Source organism: Urocampus carinirostris, chromosome 8 (assembly GCF_059441175.1).
Source record: "Urocampus carinirostris isolate Australia breed hairy pipefish chromosome 8, RoL_Ucar_1.0, whole genome shotgun sequence".
NCBI lineage: Eukaryota > Metazoa > Chordata > Actinopteri > Syngnathiformes > Syngnathidae > Urocampus > Urocampus carinirostris.
The window spans coordinates 30175369-30198835 of NC_142356.1; the positions used below are offsets into that span (position 1 = coordinate 30175369).

Genomic DNA, 23467 nt, shown 5'->3' on the forward strand with positions numbered 1-23467 from the left:
GGGTTAAAAAACAGTATTTATATTATATATATATATATATATATATATATATATATATATATATATATATATATATATGTATATACATAGAGGGAGATAGAGAGACGGACAGACAGACAGACAGAGAGAGAAACCAGCCGCATCAGGTGCTTATGTGGTGGTATAAAGACACCAACATGGTGAAAAACCTAAGTATGCTTTAAATTTGAAGTCATTCGTAAAAACATGTGATGGCATTGCCGCAAAGTTGACCACAAGTTGGACAGAGGCCCACCTAAGATTGAACCACCATTATTATTATTATATTATTCAGAAATGTTAATTTTTCAATTTTGCTCAAAAATCCTTAATTCATCCTGGAATATTTAAACAATGTACATTTGCTGTATCCCTAGTTTGCTGAGAGGCAGTTTAAATTCAGATCAAATAAATCATTTTAAAACGAACTGTTCAATTACCATCGAGGGTATTCTTAGAAATCATTAGCATCAAGACTAATTTGAAGCAATTTTGGGTCAGAAATCAAAATTTTTCCAAAGGTTGCATTCCGGAAACTGAAAAAAATAACTGAAAAGTTCCCAATGTCTTACAAGCATGTTTCCTTGTGAAAATGTACAAGGTCTCTGCTGTAGTAGCCTGGGAAACATCTATAGCCATTACTCTCCTCAGCAATGGAGGCTGAATCAAAATAATGGTCTAGGAGGGATTAGTTCCCCCTTTGTAATAAAATCAGTTTAAATGACCTCAAACACATATCATTGTTAAATGCAGAAATTAATTGCACTTGCAGCATTTATTTATTTCGATAACAAATCTGACAAGATTCATGGAATTGCCATATTGCTGCACAATTACACTGACCATCTCACAAGAAATGAAAGTCATCCATGAGCCATACATTGATTTTTCCATAGGCTTTTCACATATAGGTTTTTTACTCATGATGATAATAAGACCATGGATTAGATTAGGAAAAGTGCAACACCAACAGTCTAACCCTAAGGACGCCATTACATGATCACAGCAGTCTACGCTTAAAAGATCGGCTCCACCTATTTCACAAAGTCAAAGTAGAATGCGCTCAAAAAGAGGAGTGTTCTGCTTTTTGCTGATTGGTTCTTTTGTCTGTTTTTGTTTGTCAAGTCTCTGAAATTCGCCAGGTGGCGACAGTGTGCTGACTCTTGCTGTTTAACTGCTATGATGCTTGTTTGGACACTGTAAGACTACCTAAACTTAAGCAGCCTTGGTCAAAGAATTGTTATTTTTGAAGTTGATTGTATCTGTAATTAATTGAAATACAGACGCATTTTTTATTCAAAGACAAAAAAATCAAGTAATACAGTCTAAAACAAAGACAAAAAAATCAAGTAATACAGTCTAAAAGTAGACTCAAATGTTTTATTTATCCTATAACTGGGAGACGTGGCAGCACCACCTAGGAGCTCATTTCGACCACTGCACTGCCTCAGGTTTGGGAATTTGATGGTTGACGGCATCAAATTCTTCACCAGGCTTTAAGTCTGGACCTGGAATCATGATGGTCTGCAAAAAAAAAAGGTTATTTAAAAAAGTACACTCGATGCTGAACTGAAGTTTATATGTTTCTCAGTATTTTTTACCCTAATGATGGGGTCTTTGGCGGGGGCCCAGGATGGCACAATCTTCCCGTGGAGTCGCCAGCATCCGTAGGGGTTGACCAGGTGCCGCTCCAAGACCAAATATTCCAACACGTCCTTAGGTTGAGTTTCGCTGCCCAGCATCAGACGTCCGAAACGGTCATAGATGGCCAAAGTCTGGCAGGAGGATTTCACAAGCAATGTTAAGTCATTTTTCGGCTTTTTCCTCAAACTCATTAATTACTTCTTCTCAACTAAATGAAAAATATATTTGTAACATATTCAAGATGTTCACAATGCAAATTGAGAAATTGAGTATTGCTTTCTAAACTGTATTTTTTAACTCAGGGTTTGGGAATGTATGGCTCGAAAGCCTGGTGTGGCTCTTATCATGGGTACATCTGACTTGGAGATAAAATTCCCTTTTTTAGCCAATGAGATGTATCAGAATATACATGTGAGCATGATGTCTGTTTCTACGATTTCTTGGATATTTTTCCCAGCGTATAAGTTGTGCATGAGGAGTTTTAAGAAGATTGATTGTATGTAGAAGATTTGCATCTTTAAAACAGAATGGAGGATGAAAAAAAAAATTGCAGTGTTGGGGAATATCTACCATGCTCGGGTCATTATTCAAGGGCCAATCTTCATTCTTCGTAAACGGTGTCCTTATTTTTCTTATAGTCCATCCATTTTTCTCTTTGATCTATGAATTGAGTCTACTGTACACTTATTCAAATGTGGTCCTCTATAATTACCAGTGTCTGAAACAACGTTGGCCCGGACGCCCGGGGCGTGCATCTTTTACGTCGGGCGTACAACTTACAAAATGTCTCCGCCCGGGTGGCCGACAACTTTTTCAGGAAAAAAAAATATTTTTTTCCCCCTTCAAATCAAACGTTTTCTTTATTCCAATTTCAAAATCTTTGTTCGATTCGGAAATTTTGAATTTTTAGTGAGTTTGGCAATTTGCATACTCTGCAGCCAATCAGAAGCCTGCATCGAATAACTTTGTGTTTCCAGACTTTCCCGAGCATCACAAGGTCGTGCCTTTGCACATCATTTTCCAAAGTAGATGCAACTTGGAACACAAGAAAAATGGATAAGTGGTTAGGAATCAAGCCAAAACTTCAGCCCCAGAAGATTCAAAAGAAGCTAAAAAGATGTATGATGATACAAAACATAAACGTACATTAAAAGCATTGTGGAAAGAGGAGCTCATGTGGCTTGTAGCAAACATTGCATGAAGATGAGTAAATACAGGTACATACTGATGGCAGATGGAAAACAGCGATGTCATATACATGGCAATGAATGTGATAAGTAGATTTATAATAAATTCAATTTTAAAGTGTTGTTCTGTTATATATTCTGATTATCAATCCTTAATACTTTGCAACATTTTTTTGGGCGATTAGTCATCCTATTGTGTTTCAAGTTGTGAAAAATGGGGCAGGGAACTTTATGGCTGGACAGGCACCTTTTCAGAGTTGTCAGCCCTGGTTCCGGTAACTTTTTGTCTTGAATTTCAGACACTGCTATTACAACTATTCCCTTCCCAGAGCACACCCACTGCTCCACAGTATGGAGCTCTTGTTTGAATCATAATCTTGTTATCACTTTTTTTGCTAGCTGTCAGAATTTCTTTTACAAGGTAGTCAGCTTTTTTCTGTAATATTTCTTCTTTAGATTCCCCAAATAGAGCACCTTGAATGTTTTGGGTATCATAACCCACATTTTTTCCATAAAACAAACCATCCTGAATCCTGGTTTAACTGTTAAAACTCAACAATACAAAACTATGATCATGACCGTTTATCTCTGAAATAAAAAAATAATTAGTTTGTATTGCTGACGGAAAACAAATAAAAGTTAATTGCACCAAGTTTTCGAGGCAAATAAAACACTCTCACCTGTCTCGAGTGCATGCGTACTGTAACTTGTCCATACAGGTTGCCCTTAGAAACCATGTCAGTGCTGCGGGCGTGGACTACGCGGGGCATCTCTAGCGACTCTACCAAATGCCAACGCAGGGTCTTGTAGCGGTTGCCCCGTGTCATCTCCTGGAGTGGCCAGCAGATGAAGTTCAATAAGTAGGTAGAACAGTTGTAACAGTTGGAGGATTTTTTCCCACGGATATTTTTAGGGGGGTTCATTATATATATATATATAGATATATATATATATATATTTAAATAACATTGAATATACAGGGTATATTAAATGATATGCTTCAACATATTTGGCAGGGCCTGGATAACTTATTTGACATAAGCCGTGTTAAACCTTTGTGAAATCGTTGACATGATCAACATGCTTTTGAATTTCTCATTCATATTTGGAAGAATAAACCTTATGATCTTTAACATTAATACTTTATACATTTAATTTGCCTAATCATGTACTTTTTGTGATGTTTACATCTCAAAGGATATCGATTTTTTAAAAACACTCTGTAGTTTTAATTAATTTGGGTATGTTATTTTGTCATGCCATTTCATCTCCCCATCTCATTAGCTGCACCGCTTATCCTCAGTAGGGTCGCGGGGTGCTGGAGCCCATCCCAGCAATCATCGGGCAGTGGGCAGGGGACACCCTGAACTGGTTGCCAGCCAACACAGGGACAGACAACTCACTCGCTCAGTCACACCTAGGGACAATTTGGACCGGCCAATTCACCTGAAATGCATGTCTTTGGAATGTGGGAGGAAACCGGAATGCCCGGAGGAAACCCACGCAAGCACGGGGAGAACATACAAACTCCGCACAGTAAGGCCGGGAGCTGGATTTGAACACACGCAGGAGGTTCCCACGACCTCAGAACTGTGCCGCACACGCGCTAACCACTGCGCCGCCGTGCTGCCTCATGCCATTTCATTACTTTTTATTTAGACATCAGTAGTTTGACTTTTTTCCCTAAAGTTGTATTAATATTTCTAAAATAAAATGGCAACCTGCTTTTCTCAATACCATCATTCGATATTGAAATTAAAGAGACATTTTGTATTATTTACAGGGTTGGGTAGGGTTACTTTAACTTGATTACTCTCAATTACTTTTGGATTACTCCAATACCAAATATGCTAATAAAAGACAAAAGAAACTAAATATGAATAAAATTATGACTCACAACACGTGGTAAGCTTTCTCTCCTGGCTTTGATCTCTTTGATCTCCGGCAAAACTAACATAAAATGCGACAGAAACAAAATGAAAATAAATCCAAACAGCTTGCAAACATCGTTTTTGCCGTTCCATGTGTTCCGTTACTCCCCAAGCCTGCACAAAATTTAGTTTTTTTATTCATATTTAGTGTCTTTTATTAGCATATTTGGTATTGGAGTAATCCAAAAGTAATTGAAAGTAATCCAGTTAAAGTAACCCTACCCAACCCTTATTATTTAGCACCTCCTAGTGGTAAAAAGAAATACAGGATTAATTTAAATATTTAGGGAAACATATAAGAATTACTGGTAAATCAATAAATTTGTATTCATCTTACAAAACACGAGGCTCACTTAGAGGTAGCTAACGTGATTTTCCGCCATCTTGTTGCTAAGGGTACCCCCCCCCCCCAAAAAAAAAAAAGAAAGCTTGTTAAAGGGACACTGTTTAATATGTAATGTCTCCCAGTGGTACAAAACTTTTAATCAGTGTTTTTAATATTAGGGCAAAATTAGATTAAATATCATACCAAAAGCAGAGGTTGAGGAATGGGTATTTCTTTTACATAGTGGAATCCCTACCTAGTCGCCATGTTTGTCTGGCATCTTGCTGCTACACTGTGCTCTGTAGCACTGGTTTTGGTTTGCCTTAGACAATATAGTGGCATCTAGTGGTCAAATATTATACACTAGGGTTTTAAGGGCTTAGCAAAAAAACAACGGAAAAATGGTGCGGTTTGGTCACTTTAAATCACCATAGTTTGTAATTTTCCTTGTGCATTGTAGCACTCTTTCGGTTGCAATACACAATACAGCGAGATTCAATGGTCAAATATTGCACAGTGCCCCTTTACAAATGCAAAAGCTAATATATGAAATTAGTCAAAAAAAAATCGAAAAGGGCATTTTTGCTACAATTGTAATTTGTTTTTGTTTTTTAATGAATTGTCGGTGTACTTTGAAATCAAATCAAAATTGATTTGTAAAGCACTTTTCAGGCAATGAATTGACATTCAAGGAGAAAGAATAAGGAAAAGATAATCCCGTCCTTTTCCCCCACCCGACAACTCTGACTACCAAACAATGGTTAAAATGAAGGAAAAAGAAAAGAAATAGTTATACAAATACAATTTTAAGATAAATACAATAAGGGAATGGCACAGACTTAATATGTGAAGAATGGGACCTAAGGCAGGCTCATCCACACTGATAGGGATGGCAGTAGATCGCCCTCAAACGACACCCTACCAGTGTGGAGCCCCAAGACATGACAACACACTGAAATAATAAAAATAAAATAAAAACAAAAACAACTAAAGAACAAAAATTACAAAAGTGAGATAAAAGTATAACATGTGAAAAGCTTAAAAGTGAAACTAAATACAAAAAAATTACCGTATTTTCACAACTATAAGGCGCACTGGGTTATAAGGCGCACCCCCCAAAAATAGTTTTTTCCCTATATTTTCCATACATGAGGCACACCGGACTATAAGGCGCTACAGTGGGAACGTCAACAAAACAGTCAGATAGTTCAGTCAACCTTATTAACCCCTTAACATTCTGACGGCTCGCAATGAAATACGTGTCTCAGACATAGTGTCTGTACAATGTCACCAATCACTCAAATGTTCTATTTTCTTTTTCGCTGGCAACTTTGTGAACAGCAAAGAGAGAATTTCATTGCTTAGGGAAACACTTTGAATTGAATTGAATTTAAAAATAAACTCATCACAGAAACATCAAGATCAGTCTAAAACAAGATACCTGGAAAATATAAAGCAGAGGTAGCTCACCAAAGTCGTCTTGCAGCCATCACGTTCAATAATAATACGCAACCATGGTCCTCTTAACATCCGTGAGTGTAGTAAATACAACCGTGTAAAATATTTACACACTCCAAAACACGCAATAATCCTGATATTTTTTTTAAAAATCCGCCGAGAAGCATCTGCATCGATGGACGTTGCTTGTTGCTAGCTGTCAGTTTAGCCCCCTATTACCTGTTTACAAATACAGACTAGTAAAAAATGTTTTCTCCAGGCAGTAGAGCAGCCAAACATGTGATTTACATCCTTTTTCGGACAATTGCAGGCTTTGTTTTGCCCCGCTTTAGCCTATGCAAGCCTGTAAATGTGAAAAAAGACCCGCCTCCATTACCCCCGAATAACTTTAGCATAGTGACCGATTCAAATGATGATTGACACATTTGTTAGGAAATGAAACAGCGGTATATATATATATATATATATATATATATATATATACCAGCATACACCGCGGACTACTTCGCCTAAGGGGGGAAATCGGCGGCTGCTTGCCTTAGTTGCGAGACTTTGCGACTCAATGTTGATCCATATATATAAGGCGCACTGTATTATAAGGTGCATGGTCAGCTTTTTAAAAAAATAAAGGCTTTTAGGTGCGCGAAACTACGGTCTTGTAGTTGTGAAAATATGGTATTTAAAAGCCATATTAAAAAAGGGAGTCTTCATACTAATTTAGATTTGATATAGTTTAGATTTTTGTTGTTGTAATACTTTCATTACATTTTGAAAAGCATTAACTGTAAAACTTTGTAAATAAATATGGCATACCGGGTAACAGCGCTCCGTTACCAGCGAGTGAAGCTTCTCTTTGTTAAACCTGGAAAAGAAAATGTACAAACACATTTAATTAAACGTCGTCCGACACCCAGAATTTTTTTCATTGTGGATTTATTTCTGAATTAAGCCAAAATAATGTAGTTTAACCTATGAGTTGATACATGTAAAACCTTCACCCATAACCAGACTAAGATAGCTAGATAACGGAACTGCACATGTAATTTGGCATCCACACCCGTTGAAAAAAATATTTTATCTGGTTAAGTTTTGTCCCCGTGTCGTCCCAGATAAACAGGACTAGCAAGTTTTAATAGGAAAAAAATAGGTTTTTTTGTCAGCCTAACCATTTTTTCAGCCTATAAGAGTTTCAGTGGTCATTACATACGTGCACAGGACGTTGTGAGCCTCAATGAAAATTTCCTGGGCTCTCTCCGCAAAATCCTTGGAAGAGAACTCGGAGTCATATTCTTTGATCTTCCGAATTCTGAAAGAATCACAATAAAATCATTAAATGGCTTACAAATTGGCAAAAGTATTTGGTATATTTGCAGAAAGATTCAATCAGCATTGGCGACCAACAAAAAAATCAACTTAAAACTGGGATGTATCTGTGGCAAAATGTGAAGTTATTGCACGTACTGATATTTTTTCCATTTTAAAACTTAAACTTACCATTCTAAAAATGAATAAAAAAAACTATTATACCTGAAAGTTAATCAAAATGTGTTGAACAAGGAACCTTTTAAAAGTTTGTCCTTCAAAAAAGTGTGTTTGCTGTAAGAGATCCCAAGTTGAACGCTTTCTGTCCTTTTTCAGAAATTTGCAAACATTTCTATTTGAAGAGTTTTGCATTTGATGAATACACCTCAGAACAATTTTATTACTGTGGGTCATAATATTCAACGCAGTATCTGTATCTCTGCAAAATAAAAAGGCTAAACTACTCATAATACAGACTGAGAAAACCTAAGAACCAGAGTACAGGTCTTCAATTATCCACAGGGTTCGTACACTTTTTCTTGGCCAATTTCAAGCACTTTTGAAACAATTTCAAGGCTATTTTTTTCAATGTTTCCAGTGCCCTCAAGGGAAAAAAAATCCAGCTTTCTTTGTTGACTTTGATGACTAAAATAAAGTCGCCATCTTGCTGGTAGCACATACTTTGTGCTACTTTGAGATATTCCTTCTAGGATATTTTTGTGTCAATGGCTGGGATGAACTGACATGAATTCTGCCATTCTGCTTCAACAAGGCACTGCAGTTTGGCTACATCACACTAGTTTACAAACAGGAAAGGGCTCAATGGTGTTGGGTAATCATTGGAAGATGAAAATAATAGTTCTGTATGTGTTAAAAAGGAAGATTTTTATCAGAACTTTTCTTGTGGAAAATACGAGTAGGCCCCAACCCCACATAGACCCTTGCTCTAGCAGCCCTCAAGTAAAAAGGAATTGAGAACACTGATTTAGACAAGAGGTGATATAATTGTCCGCCATCTTGTTGATGAGCCAAACTTGCCCTTATTTTAATGATATTGATTGCTCCGAAGCAGATTGCATTCTATCTTTCAATCATAGACTGCTGATCTTTAGCTTTTTCTTATTTTAACTTATATTTTTTGCGTGTTTTTCAGAGGATCTGTGTCTAAAAGGGGGAAAATAGAATTGTATATTTTTTCTTTAACTTGTCATTTATATCGATGAAGAGATAATGTTTCTAATTTTTACTTTATAGTTTTGCATTTTCATGGCTTTTGTGATGTTCAGTGTTTTTTTTGTATATCTGTCAAGTCATGTTTATTTGTGAATATTTTAAATTATATTTCATACGTTTTGGGGGGACCCCTAGCAAAACATATGAAATTACTTAATAATTTGGTGCATAATGTTTTATTATTATTGAAAATACATCATTAAAACAACAAAAAATCTGAGGAGCTGTTGGAAAGTCGCCAGTTTTCTAAATTCAACTGTCCTCTTGGGTGCGACGAGTAGGGGCAGTGACGCTTCACATGACAACGCCATAATGACAAGCCACCAGAGCCGGCGTGTCGGCAGCAATTTCATGGAATTTTTTTGACAATTTTTTTTCATTTATTGCATAGTCTATAATCAGATTGCCAAGAAACATGGCATTGGCAACAATTTCAAGGGTTTTCAAGAACTACATCCAAACTTCAAGCATTTTCCTGACCTTTAAAACACAACAATAAAATTCAAGCATTTTCAAGGATTTCAAGCATCTGTATGAACCCTGTATTTAAGCATGAACACTCAAAGAATTGTTGTATTAATGCAACACGCGATGTGTAAATGGTACAAGAAATCTGGTCTGGATAATGGAAACATTTCCCTAGAGTAAATTTTGCACTGCCATCCCAGTTGTAATTTTTCATGTACATGTGTAAAAATGCCAAAAGTCGCACAACTGAATTAGAAACAGTGGAAATTGACAGCAAGAGAAACTCACGCCAGCTGTGATGAGGCACTTTGTCGTAGCTGCTCTGTGCGCTGCTTCAATCCTTCTTTGGACAAAGAAGAAAGCCGAGCGTCGCCCTCAGGAGGAACATAGGGGTCGAAGATTCCCGCTACAGGAAAGCGTATTTGAATAAAACACTTTCATATTTAAAAATGAGTGCTGAATTTTGAATTGTGCTTCCAGTATTATGCCACAAGAGGCCAAGCTGCACTGAACTCTACGAAAAGACAAGGGGGGTCATCAATGGGTAGTGTAAAAGTAAGAGGCAGGCCTCTACTAAGATGCAGTAATTGTCATAATTTGCAGAACAGAAATGTTATTGCTTTACGGATTGCTTTTTATGTTTTTCGGCCAAGCGTTATTACATTTTGAGCCCAAAATTCTGAATTCACTGCATTCCTTGTTCTAACCTTGGGAATACATTGGTTATTGTTCAGCCCCAATTCTGTTTTACAGCTGTGAATATTCATGATCTTTGTTATCAACAAACATCTGTCTTTCAGTTTCGAAAAGCGCATCGTTGATCACGTGTCATTTTTATAACTTGCGCGAACTAAATGCTTGGAAAATGATCCAAGAAATGCTAGACTGAGTATGTCACACTCTAGGTTTAGATAAAAAAAATAAAATAGGGGGAAAAAAATAAAGATGATGTTTCTTGTTTCCAGCCTTATCAGTAAAAATACGCTATGGGGCTCCTGCTCCTGGTGGTAGACACGCAGTGTTGCGCTCCCGGACTGAAAATAACAAATAATGTATTCCGTTTTAGCTCCATGCTAGATGTAATCATCAATAGACGCAAAACTTTCTCACAACCCCGTTATAGATAAAAAAATTAAGAGTTGTACCAGTGCAGGCAACGTTGATGGCTCTCTCCATGTACTGCTGGCGGAACACAATGCCAGCTGCTCGCGCCTTGGCCTCCGGATCTCCACCCTTCTTGCCCTTATTCCCCACAGACGGGGGGATGAAGTGACGCTTTTTGGTCCGCACAGGCACAAAAAGAGGGATGGGGTGGCAAGGGACGCCCGCTGAAATATCAGAAACCTATAGGGAAGACAAGAAGTTAAAACTCCTTCATTTTTACGTCCATCGATTTGACGAACTCCTTTTCTTCATTCGGGTCGCACGGGGTGCTGGACCCCATTGCAGCTGATATTAAACAGTGGGCAGGGAACACCCTGGACTGATTGCCAGTCAATTGCATGACATGCAAAGAACAACAATCATACACTCACACATACATTCCAAGGGACAATTTGAACTCATGAATACACCTGCCATGGATGTTTTTGGAATGTGGGAAAAAACTGGAGTACCAGGAGAAAACCGAACGGATATGGGGAGCTGGAACCGAACCCTTGAAGCTATGAACTGTGAGGCGGATGTGCTCAACAGTCGCCACCGTGGCACCTTCATTTTCTTTATTTAATAATAATCGAAAGAAAATAATAATACCTAGACCAGTTGAGTGTATTATCTTATTTAGATTTGGGCTGCAACAACGAATCGATAAAATTGATTAAAATCGATTAGTAAAAGCGTCGGCAACTAATTAGATAGATAGATAGATAGATAGATAGATACTTTATTCATCCCCGAAGGGAAATTCACTTTTCCAGCAGCATCCCTAAGCTGAGAACAATCGAAAATAACTGAGAACAATAGATCATCCATTGGTTATATCACGTGATTTATGAGCCACTAAGTACGTTTAATGAATGCAAATAAAAGCGCACATAGAGAGTCTTAATACCAGTTTGGTCTGGCAGAGGGCGCCAAGACCATTTTCATTTAAAAAATATTACTTTAAAAAAAATAATAATAATTAAACATTGCCTCGTTACAAACAAAATTGGCATGAAAGTTTTAACTTTGTAGTGTTTTGACTGTTCCATGACACAAATTTGACCATTTTCAGGGGAACAGAAAGTGCTACAGAAGTACAGACCATAAAACAGAAAATAAGTCAATAAAATAACGTAAAAAGAACAATAGTAATAATGTCATGTCTACTTCTAAAGAAAGGGCAGATTCCTAAGCGTAATCTATATCATTTTTATATTGTGAATTGAAAGATGTAACCAGAAAAAAAAAATACGAACAAAAGTCTGAAAAGTGAGTTTAGATTTACATTTTGATATATTTTTTGTGGATAAAAAAAAAAAAAAACTTGATACACATTAAATGAAATTCCTATTTATTCTGTGTTTTTTTTATTTTAAGTCAAAATATAACATGATCTTTGGATAATGTGGTAGGAAAAAAGTATCATACATATTTGCAGGTGAATAACATACATTTGTATGTATTTCTGTTTATTGTCAAGTTAATTGACAAACACTTAATATCATAGAATAGTCTGTTGTTTTGTGCACAATTTTTCTATCCGTCCAAAATTTAATTACTTGAATAAAGAGGAGGAAATTAAAAATGTCTTTCAGAAATCAGATACACCAATGGATCAAAAAAATAATGGAACAATTAATCGATAGTGAAAATAATAGTTAGTTGCAGCTCTAATTTAGATTGGCATTCCGGTCTTTGACTGCACTGTATAATTGTCAGATTAAAAAAAAAAAAAAAAGAATAGAAAAAGGCAAATTATGCTATGTAACTATAGATGTGTGGAAATATTATATAATTAACGAAAAATTAAATGTACGCTATCCCAGCTCTGGAACTCACTACAACGTGACCTCTGGATTTCTGCCATCTTTTCCATTTTTCAATACAGATTTAAAACCCACCTCTCCTGGCTTGCCTATCTATTAAAATGTCTCACATTACCCATGTCCCCCACACCCACCTCCTTTTTTTACTTTACTTTGTTTTCATTTAACCTATTTGCTTGTTTTCATCTTTTGCTTCTATCAATATCACTGTTTTGTATTCTATGCACAGCAACCTTGGGTGTCCTGAAAGGAGCTTTGAAATAAAATGTATAATTATTATTAAAATATAAAAAAAACACAGACATCTACTCTTGAATTTTTAATAAAGAACAAGTCTTCCTGGGAGTCGTATGTTGTGACAATGATGATATTCTTAATTGAAGTGAGTTGTCTTTAAGTTAACTGATACCAACGTTGTAAAACCTTGTTTGTAACGAGATTAGACATGACACTCCAGAGTAAACAAGTAATAACAACTTTAAAGAGAAAAATATGATAAAATACTGTCAGGAAATATAGGTAAACATATTTACAAAGTAATGCTTGAAGACTGGCCTAAGTTAGAACAGTAGTGCAAAGAAAAAAAAGTGCATCATAACAGTAAAGCAGGGGTCGGGAACCTATGGCTCGCGAGCCATATATGGCTCTTTCTATGAGTATCTGTGGCTCAGAGACAAATTTGATTGCCTGCAAAATTTCTCCATCCTGTTAAAAAAATTTAATTGTCTATCCTATTCAGGTACACGCAAAGCCAAACCAATATTTAATGTGATGGCATTACTTCGCAGTATATATAGGGCACGTTTTTCACTACAATTTACAGTCAAGGTGTCACACAAAAAAAGGGGGAAAAAAAACTCGTTTTGGCTGTACAACGCTAAAGAATCCTTTATATAAAAGTTCACTATATAATCTGTGTTCAGTGTTTAGATACCTTATGATGAATCCACAGAACTGTAAATACGCCAAAACACCGGAAGAGAACTTAGTCATTTGATTGGGTGAGTGGGAGGGATGGGTGGAGCTATGCAAAAAGTGCAAGCACTCCCTCCCATCTCTCGCCCTACGCCATCTGCGCTAAAAGTGAGCTCATCAGGCTCCCTATTTGCAGAATGTTGTGACGTTTTTACACAATAACTGCTTGCATCTGGTTTTGAAACCAATATGTATGAAAAAAGGGTCAAAAGGAGTTTAACCAATCTTGAGTAATTGCAAGAAAGAGACAAGTTTAAAGTGGTATGTTTGTTGATTTTGGGACAGGGGCTCTGGCATTATTCTCTTTTCATAATTTTTATCAAATCATCAAAAATGAATGTGCTGAAGACTAAGCTTTTGTCTGGGGCGCGGGTTTAGCAATTTAGTAAATTTGTCTCATAATATATGGTGTGGCTCTTTCCCAAAATAAAATTAATATTTTTTGCTTTTATGGCTCTTTGAGTCAAAAAGGTTCCCGACCCCTGCAGTAAAGCAATGAAAAGTAGTGCAATAACATTTAGCAGGAACAATAATTCCCAAATAAGTCCAAATATCCATATCTGCACCCCTTATCCTCAGTAAGGTCGCGGGGGTGCTCGAGCCCATCCCAGTTATCTTTGGGCAGTGGTCAGGGGACACCCTGAACTGGTTGCCAGCCAGTCGGAGGGCACACTGGGACAGACAATTCGCTTGCTCATTTACACATAGGGACAATCTGGATCGGCCAATTAACCTAACATGCATGTTTTTGGACTGTGGGAGGAAACCGGAGTGCCCGGAGGAAACCCACGCAAGAACGGGGAGAACATGCAAACTCCACACATAAGGTTCGATCTCATGACCTCAGAACTGTGCCACACACATGCTAACCACTGCGCCGCCGTGCTGTCCTAATATATATATTTTAAAAGCTTTGTGCACCTATTTGAGGTAGTAACGGCCAGGGGAAGAAACTGTCTTTGAGCCTGTTTGTCCTTGTTTTAAGTGACCTGTAGTATCTACCAGGGGGCAACAGGTCAAAGAGGCAATGGCCAGGGTGAAAATAGTCAGGTCAAGTTTTGTTTATTTGCATAGCCCTTAATCACAAAGTCTCAAGGGGCTGCACAGATCACAGATTATTGCAAACCACAGACTATTATTACACCATCCCCTGATCTAAAACCTACATGATGGCATGGAAAAACTCAAAAAACTCAACATGAGGAAACTGAAGAAACCTTGAGAAGGGACTGCACATGGGGTAACCCCTCTTCCTAGTCCTTTATAATGTTGCTCTTCTCAACCACCCCTTAATCTAGCTATAATTGGAAGCAGGGGTATAAAAATGTAATAAAATTAAGTATTTCCGTATCGTTTTAGTGTGTGCCTTCGACAATTGAGTATGTAAATTCCACCAATCAAGTTAAGCTTCACCTCTTCTAAGACCCTGTGAGAGTTGGTTAACGCTACATTAGCGTGATATTAACGCTAAGAAAAGATCGACAAAAATGAATCAGCTTTGTTTTCTACAGTTTATTATCCGACGAACTTGCTTAAAGAGAGCTATTGCTGGGGTATACCTTGAAAGTTGTCAGTGTTGATCTCTGCAGAGCAGCTAGAGTCCTCACTCTGAGTGCTGCCATTTTGTTCGCATAGGAACTGAACAGAATGATTTCCGGCAGTGTTTTCTGAACGAAAATCATGTTTAAAACATGGGATACAAAATGTTACAATTTTACATCAACCATAATCTTAGAAGTAACAAATTTAAACATAAATTAGAAAAATAATAAACAAATATAGTTCAGCTAGTCAAAAATGTATAATTTATATTTTCAAAAATTACCGAGGTAAATTGATTCTATATGTTCTCACTTTCAACACGTTTGTCACATTTTTCATTGCAAAGAATAAATTTGATCTCCCTGAAAAAAAAGGTTATGCATTTTAATTTGGCTGCCAACCATCCTATGACGTCACGGTGTTCGTGGCTTCGTGCACATATGTCATCAAAGGGTGAGCGCACAAAATGGAGTGACGTCACACGCGCATGCACTGCACTGTGCCCTTTTGCCCACCTTTTAAAATTAAGGGGGTTTACTCATTTTTCACAAATGTCACTACGTTTTCAAAATTAACGTAAAAAAAACGGACTGTATTTTATAAATATATTATGTTTGTTTATGAGGTTCATATCGTGTTTAATGTATTTGAAAATTAGTCCTCGGAACACGAACAATAAGCAACAGGTCTGCGTACAGCGTGAGTATGAATTATATTTATTATTAATAGATGAATTGTTTATATTGATGGGTGATCGCTATTAATATGTAGATGTAAATATATTTTTATGGCAGTTGTAATATTTAGGATAACCAACACAACAAGCAATCCATTCAAAAATGAATTGATTATAGATTTATGATTAAACCCTCTGCTTTATCACAAAACCGAGACCAGAGAAATTAAATAATCATGAAGGAGTCAAGACTATAGGGTCCAATTTTTCACTGATAAACACATGGATTATTTAAGTGAAAAAAATGGTTATTTAAAATATGGAACCCGTATAGGGTGTTTTATTGTATATTACACATCTGTTGTAAGGATAGAGTAGTATGTCCATAAGGGGTTGGTACAAATAAGGAAATGCAAAACAAAAATACAGTTATTCCAATTCTTTTTTTTTTTTCCATTATTCAGAAGTGTTTTTTTTTTTTTCAACAAGTCACATTTGTAAATATTCCCCAAACTGATGAGTGGCCAGGGCCAGTCAACAACATGGGATCCCCACCATGTTGTTCTTCCACTGACATGTGGCACATGGGTTACAAACCTGCTCAAACATCGTTAAAATAAATAATACTTGATTTTTTTTGGGATGGGTCAAAATGAACCCAATACAGGGAGTATGTATTATTTATTTACTTAGTAAGAATGAGTCATCATGCTTTGTTAGCTAAAATTATTTTGAATCAGTAAAGTCTAACTTAAACCAGTGACGTGCAGACAGGGCAGGCAGAGGAGATTGTGCACCTATTATCATTGAAATATAAAACTAAAAACCTTACAAACAGTTATACTCATTCGGTATTATAAGTTTTTTCTGATTATTTAACAATTATTGGATTTTCTATTTCAAGATCACTAAATTTTTAGATTTAGCATGATGGCAAAGGGTGATACTGAAACCAAGGATTCTGATTTTGCACACATCTCAACACCAAACTATAAAATTAGTGTTAGAATTATTAAGCTGACAGACGGTCAAGCCATCAGTCATTTTTTACCTTGTTGTATGAACTTTTTTTCATAACTGAGGATTACTTTTCTATTCACTCTTTTATTCAAAACAAGCAATATGTAATGTATTACTGTGCTGAGCGTATGCAGATCCAGAGTGAGGCAAACAATTACCTTGCCTCATGCAGAGGGTGAGTGTGAGACCAAGGATTCAGATTTAGCGCAGACCTCAGCCTTTTAAAATAGTATTGGTGATAGCATTAGCAAGCTAAGAGCAAGTCCAAAAATCCTGTATTTTTAAAAAAAAAATTATCATTGCATGGAATTTTTTATAATGGATGAACCTATCTATTGATGCTTGTATTCCGAATGAGCACCCCACAAACTTCCTCTTTAGGTTAAGATAAGACACTAAAACGTTTTTTTTTCATGCTACATTTTATAAATTGCTTTCTTGCTCTGCCAAAAGAATGATGAAGGAAATCTAGGTTCCTTTGTTTATAAATCTGACTGTGCTTCACCAGACACAAACCTCACCGCCCTTCACTTGAAGTGTACTTTCCTTGGTGAAAGATTGTAAAGAGACCCCTTTTCGTGATTGTAAATAAGTGTGAAGCTGCGCGCGCATTGATGAGGCAGGAGGGCGGAATTCATGTCAGTTTGTACCAGCCGATAGGCAAAAAAGATTGTGGATCATACTAAATCGTAAAATACCAATAAGCACAAAGTCTGGACAAGCAGCAAGATAGCAACTTTGTTTTAGTGATCAAATTCAACAACAACACCCAAAAAAGAACATTATTTTGATCAGCGCTATACGGTTTGTGCGAGCCATTTTGTGGAGCTTTAGTACGTAACTTTTTCGCCTCATATACAACGTAAAATTGAAATAGGGAAAGCGTTAAATACCTTTTTATAACATGTTAAATAGACACAAAATATGGGCTCAGATAGGTTGATATTTAAAGTTTCTTAATTTACTCTTTAAGTTAAACCTTAGAATTATCACTTTCCTTGTTTTGAACTGACCCTAAATACATTGTTAGTGTTGGTGCGATCAATAATAAGTGAAGTCATGTTTATTTCTATAGTCCTTAATCACAAGCAGTCTCAAAGGGCTATACAGAAAATACACAGACATCAACATGAAATATAGGTAATAACAGAATATCCTGTTGACAACCTCCTGATGTCAACATAATTTATAAGCCTTAAAATATACGTTTGTTTTGAGTGTTTTTTTTTTAATTTGCATTCAGGAGACAGCTCTGAGATTTATCAACTACCTGCCAGAACTGGTCTAAATAACGGGCTGGTGTTAAGTAAGGATACTTCCACTACGATAATGACCGTTAATCATAAAATGTCTATAAAATAAAATATACATTATTATTATTATAATTATTGTTATAATTAACTGTTATAAAAGATCCACTAGCTAGTACCAGTTGTAGCAAACTTACTGTTTGTAGTAGGCATTGGGGGGAAACACTCAGAATTTCCCCAGCTCTTATCCTACTTACACTTACGAAGGCATTCGTCATTCAAGTAACTCCAAACCAGATTGCCACGATTACTTTTGTTACTTTTATTTTGCCAAGACACAATTATACTGTATAGACGATTTACATATGTGATTTTTACATATGTTTTTGATACAAATCTCTTCCCATATAGGAGTTGGTTAAAAATGATGGTAAAATGCGGCTTTCATTTTCAGTTGGAAGAAGTTCTTCCCATTACAATCTACGACTGAGAAACTCTACCTTCATTTTTGCATGGCCCATAACAAATCCCCATTACATACGTAGTCCTTGCACTAATACACATTTTTATAGAGTCCTATGTAGCATGCATCTATCCTCTTGGCCACAAACCAAAGTGGAAGATGATGCTTCATAGGACAATGCCATACAAACTAATGCCAACCGCCATTAATCACGGGGGGTAGAAATCATATGGCAAAGCCATCAGAGCGGTGTCTGCGTCATTTTTAACCCTTGGATGCATATGTGGAGTCAAAAAGGACCCTCAGGGTTGTTGTTCTTCAAATCTTTAAAAAAAGTTGTAATAGTGTCATATTCCAGGCATTCCTCATAAAACATGTTTACGACATGATGCCCTTAGTGTTATAATTTTTTCTCCCACTAATTTTCACCAGACACATGGAGGAAGCGTGTATGCACTAGTAAGTCAGGCATCAAAGGGTCAATCAAGCTTTTTTTCCTGAACCAAGGCAATACCTGTAATTTCAAGAATATTCAAGCACATCACCCAAATAGTCATGAGAACACAACACTACACCTTGGAAATGAAAGATTTAAATTCAAGCATTATCAAGGATACCCTTCTTAAAAACGCCAGTTCCCTCTTGGAATTGCAAAAAAAGGGTTCCTTAAAAGTGTTATTTGTGCACCCGTGCACAACTGTGGGGCATGCTGTTCTTTAAAATTGCTACTCTAAAAACACAACAGTCTTCTCTCGCTCCGTTCTAACTCGCACTGCAACTCCAACTGTTAGGGTCAACAATGCAGCACGCATTCTGTACTGATTCGTTAATGAAATAGGCTCGAAAATGGTCTATCGCAGGGGTCGGGAACCTTTTTGACTCAAAGAGCCATAAAAGCAAAAAATATTAATTTTATTTTGGGAAAGAGCCACACCATATATTATGAGACAAATTTACTAAATTGCTAAACCGGCGCCCCAGACAAAAGCTTAGTCTTCAGCACATTTATTTTTGATGATTTGATAAAAATTATGAAAAGAGAATAATGCCAGAGCCCCTGTCCCAAATTCAACAAACATACCACTTTAAACTTGTCTCTTTCTTGCAATTACTCAAGATCGGTTAAACTCCTTTTGACCCTTTTTTCATACATATTGGTTTCAAAACCAGATGCAAGCATTTATTTTGTAAAAACGTCACAACATTCTGAGAATAGGGAGCCTTATGTGCTTACCTTTGGCGAGAGATGGGAGGGAATGCTTGTACTTTTTGCATAGCTCCACCCATCCCTCCCACTCACCCAATCAAATGACTAAGTTCTCTTCCGGTGTTTTGGCGTATTTACAGTTCTGTGGATTCATCATAAAGTATCTGAACACTGAACACAGATTATATAGTGAACTTTTAAATAAAGGATTGTTTAGCGTTGTACAGCCAAAACGAGTTTTTTTCCCCCTTTTTTTGTGTGACACCTTGACTGTAAATTGTAGTGAAAAACGTGCCCTATATATATACTGCGAAGTGTTTTTCTCGTGTTTAGCTTTGGTTTGGCTTTACGTGCACTTTGATAGGATAGACAATTACGGTTTTAAACAAGATGGAGAAATTTTGCATGCAATCAAATTGGTCTCTGAGCCACAGATACTCATAGAAAGAGCCATATATGGCTCGCGAGCCATAGTTTCCCGACCCCTGGTCTATCGGGTCCGTTCAAGGGGGTCCTGAGAGAGAGTGGGATAAAGAGGGAGTGGGGAGAGAGAGATGGAGGCAGAAAGAGTGGGAGAGAGAGAGAGAGAGAGAGAGAGAGAGAGAGAGAGAGAGAGAGAGAGATTGTGTGTGAGAGAAAGAGTGGGAGAGAGAGAGAGTGTAGGAGAGAGCGAGGGAGAGGGCGAGCCGAGGTGCAGACAGGCTTCCGGTTAATGTCGCTCCTTTTGACTCGCACGCTCGTGCAGTCCTCCCTGCTAGTGCAAAGACTCAGCAGCCGCCGAACTCCAAGTGCCCCCCCATTTGCACGAATAAAAATCAAACAACATTTCGTTGCAGATCACAAGATAGTGAGAGCGGCCGCTCAGTGTACAGCAACCATGGCCAAAAGAAGGCCCTTTGAACGGCTACCTTCGGACGTGTACCCTGTCAATTACGGACTATGTCTGCATCCTGACCTGGTTAACTTCACGTTCAGCGGCAAGCTGCAGGCGAAGGTGGAGGTGAGTGCAAGGCAAGCGTGACACAACACGCCTGTCACTCACTTTGCACTGTTTTTTTTTCGCCCATTCCCCTTATGTAATATACCAGCCGGTTGACGATTTGCTCACCTGTCGTCTCTTAAAAAACTCTCGCCAATTGTGACAAAAATGGCCACCCGAACATTATTATAATAACCTATCCCAGATATTGAGTTTTTTTGTAGCAAATGGTGCACAGTTTGTGTTTGGTGACTTAAGTCAATACAAGAGTTGCACTTACGTTAGCTTAGCGGTTAGCGATTAGCTCGCTAGCTAACAACGTTTACCAGCGCGTGCAATCATTATTTTCGTTTTGTCTCAATAAGGAAACTAGTTCTATTACAGGTGATTGACAGCTAAACACACGATTACATGTGTGGTAGTATAAAGTATTGTCATTTGCAGTCGGTTAATTGATATTTAAGATCTTGCTAATGTTTGGCAAGGCCTCACCACACGCATGCGCTTACGCTCTTTTTTCATTTTAAAGGTTGTTTATTTTTGGACACTGGATATGAAGTATAAAACAACTAACATAAATGCATTTTACGGATTTGGTATTTTATGTGTCTGAGCTTCTGGTGTACACTAATGACATCACAAAATGAATCACACATACACAAACTATATCCCGTTAGTTTTCAACTCAAGAACCATCAAAAACATCTCACATGATTAAAACAAATTCGAATGAAAATACCCAATTAAGTAATATCTGAGAAGTTTTTTTTCTTTAATAAAAATCCCTCACTCTGGTTCTGTAAAGAAGGAATCTGTGTTGTGGACTTCCCCTTACCAATCGTAATTTTTTGAGTATGCTTTTATTTTGAAGACATATTATATTCTACATGGTATGCTGCTTTGGCTTTTTCCAATCCCAAGTGTTTTTCAAGTGTTAGAGAATGGCAATAGTTTGACTTGTCATTACTACTACTTGCCTTCAAATAACCCATTAATGCACAAAAGTTCCGGGTAGGGCATGTTGGTTTCATTTACTGCCTCTTTCCTTATCCTAGAGTATAGTTCTTGATTGGTTACATTCCGTTTCATGTCATAATTCACCAAGTCATGACTTTGAAATCATTGACAATGCATACACACCTGAACATAAGCAGTTAAATGAAATCCAATTCACTTTGTTCCGGTGAATTATGGTAGCCTCTTCCTGTAAAACACTGAAATTAACTGCAATCATTAGTTGACACAGCTTTGTTTTCCACTTGGGCTTAATTCATCACTTTTGTAATCGTTCATAAGCCTCGTTGCACAGTGTGAGAACTCATTATGTTGGTAGCTATTATCGTAATATCCTACAGTGCCTTGAAAAAGTATTTGCCCCTTTCTGGTTTCTGTTTTTTTCGCATATTTATTGCTCACAAAAGTTTCAGATAATCAAACCAATTTTAATATTATACAGACACAACCCAAGGAAATACCAAATGCACTTTTGAAATGTTGATTCTTTTTTATTAAGGGTGAAAAAAAATCAATACCTAGTTGTCTGTATGTGGAAAAAAATAATTGCTTTCTGAACCTAATAGCGACTTGGGCCATCTTTGTCAGCGACAACAGAAATGAAACATTTATGATATTTGGTAATGAGTCTTTCACAGCGCTGTGGATTAATTTCGGCCCACTCTTACTCAAAAAAAAAAAAGGTTTCAAATCAGCCATATTTGTGGGTGTTCAAGCATGAACTGACAGTTCAAGGTCACACTACAGCAACTCTAAATCCGGACTTTGACTTAGCAACTCCAGGACCTTCATTTTGTTTATTTTTTTGGGAGCCATCCCGAGGTGGACTTGCAGGTGTGTTTCGGATCATTTTCCTGCTGTGTGATTCAAGAGCGCTTAAGTTAGAGGGCACGAACTGGTGGCCATAAGTTCTGCTTCAGGATCTTCTGGTAAACATCAGAATTTATTATTCCGTCAACCACAGCAAGTTGTCCTGATCCTGAGGCAGATATCATGATGGATAGTTTGAATTTAGGGAACACTTAAAATATCATAAATGAAGTTTCATTTATCCTTTTATATCCATCCATTTTCTGCATCAGTTATCCTCAGTATGGTCGTGGGGGAGCTGGAACCCACCCCAGCTGTCTTTGGGCAGGAGCCAGGGGACATCCAGAACTGGTTGCCAGCCAGTTCGCAGGGCACACAAAGAGGACAACCATTCACACGCTCACTCATACCTAGGGACTGTTTGGACTTGCCAATCATACTGCCATACATGTTTTTGGTAAGTGGGAGACTGGAGTTTCCCAAGAAAACCCACACAAACACAGGGAGAACATGCAAAATCCACATGAGGAATTGGAACCAGGGACCACAGAGCTGTTGAGCTGACATGCTAACCATGCCGCAAGTACTTGACGATAAAGTTAATGGTATAATTAATGTTGTGGTATAACATGAAATGAAATTAAATGAAATGAAATGATCTGCATTTATATAGCGCTTTTCAAGTCAATGACTTCCCAAAGCGCTTTACAGTGTGCTTCACATTTCCCAATAGCGGCCTTGTATTGCAGCCATGTAAGATGCTAACCTGCTTATTGGGGGTATTAGGGGTTCAGTGTCTTACCCAAGGACACTTTGACATGTAACACGGACAAGCCGGGATTCGGACTGGGATCCCTTGAGCCCAAGACGAGCGCTTTACCTCCTGAGCTACTGCCGCCCCAAGTCTAACAATAGACTTGATGTAGTCCTAAACTATTATTTGAGGTTGATTCAAATGTAATGAAGGGCATGCATAGGTATTCCTTGCTGGGT

The 23467-nt window shown here is 37.4% G+C and overlaps 2 protein-coding genes across 5 annotated transcripts in view; one reads left to right on the forward strand and one right to left on the reverse strand.

The window, feature by feature from the left end:
• Positions 1–755: 755 nt before the first annotated feature.
• Positions 756–15461, reverse strand: mrpl45 (mitochondrial ribosomal protein L45). 2 transcript variants are annotated; one of them, XM_088342297.1, is made up of 9 exons: positions 15339–15461; positions 15073–15180; positions 10712–10910; positions 9855–9972; positions 7771–7869; positions 7377–7425; positions 3530–3679; positions 1620–1793; positions 756–1542 (listed from the first exon to the last, which is right to left on the reverse strand). In XM_088342297.1, exons 2-9 carry the CDS (start codon positions 15133–15135, stop codon positions 1444–1446), a joined length of 951 nt encoding a protein of 316 aa, XP_088198423.1. In that variant the 5' UTR covers positions 15136–15180; positions 15339–15461; the 3' UTR covers positions 756–1443. The 2 variants fall into 2 exon arrangements, with proteins under 2 accessions (XP_088198423.1, XP_088198422.1); XM_088342296.1 differs by having other exon boundaries at positions 15368–15411.
• A 131-nt stretch (positions 15462–15592) lies between these two features.
• npepps (aminopeptidase puromycin sensitive) overlaps positions 15593–23467 on the forward strand; it is a 28878-nt gene continuing 21003 nt past the window's right edge. Inside the window, exons 1-2 of one of the 3 annotated variants that reach the window (XM_088342295.1) lie at positions 15593–15754; positions 20508–20671. In XM_088342295.1, the coding sequence (XP_088198421.1) occupies positions 15676–15754; positions 20508–20671 (243 nt within the window). In that variant the 5' untranslated portion in view covers positions 15593–15675. Of the gene's footprint in view, positions 15755–20311; positions 20672–23467 lie in introns of those variants that run through there. The other 2 variants (XM_088342292.1, XM_088342294.1) reach the window with 2 other exon arrangements.

What these genes read in the sequence shown, in the direction of transcription:
- mrpl45 (XM_088342296.1), bottom strand. Translation starts at nt 15,394, where the DNA reads ATGAAAAATGTGACAAACGTGTTGAAA. An exon ending in TAACGGAGCGCTGTTACCCG is followed by an intron (nt 3,680 to 7,376) that starts GTATGCCATATT and finishes TGGCCACTCCAG; the next exon opens with GAGATGACACGGGGCAACCG. An exon ending in CCAAAGACCCCATCATTAGG is followed by an intron (nt 1,543 to 1,619) that starts GTAAAAAATACT and finishes TTTTTTTTGCAG; the next exon opens with ACCATCATGATTCCAGGTCC.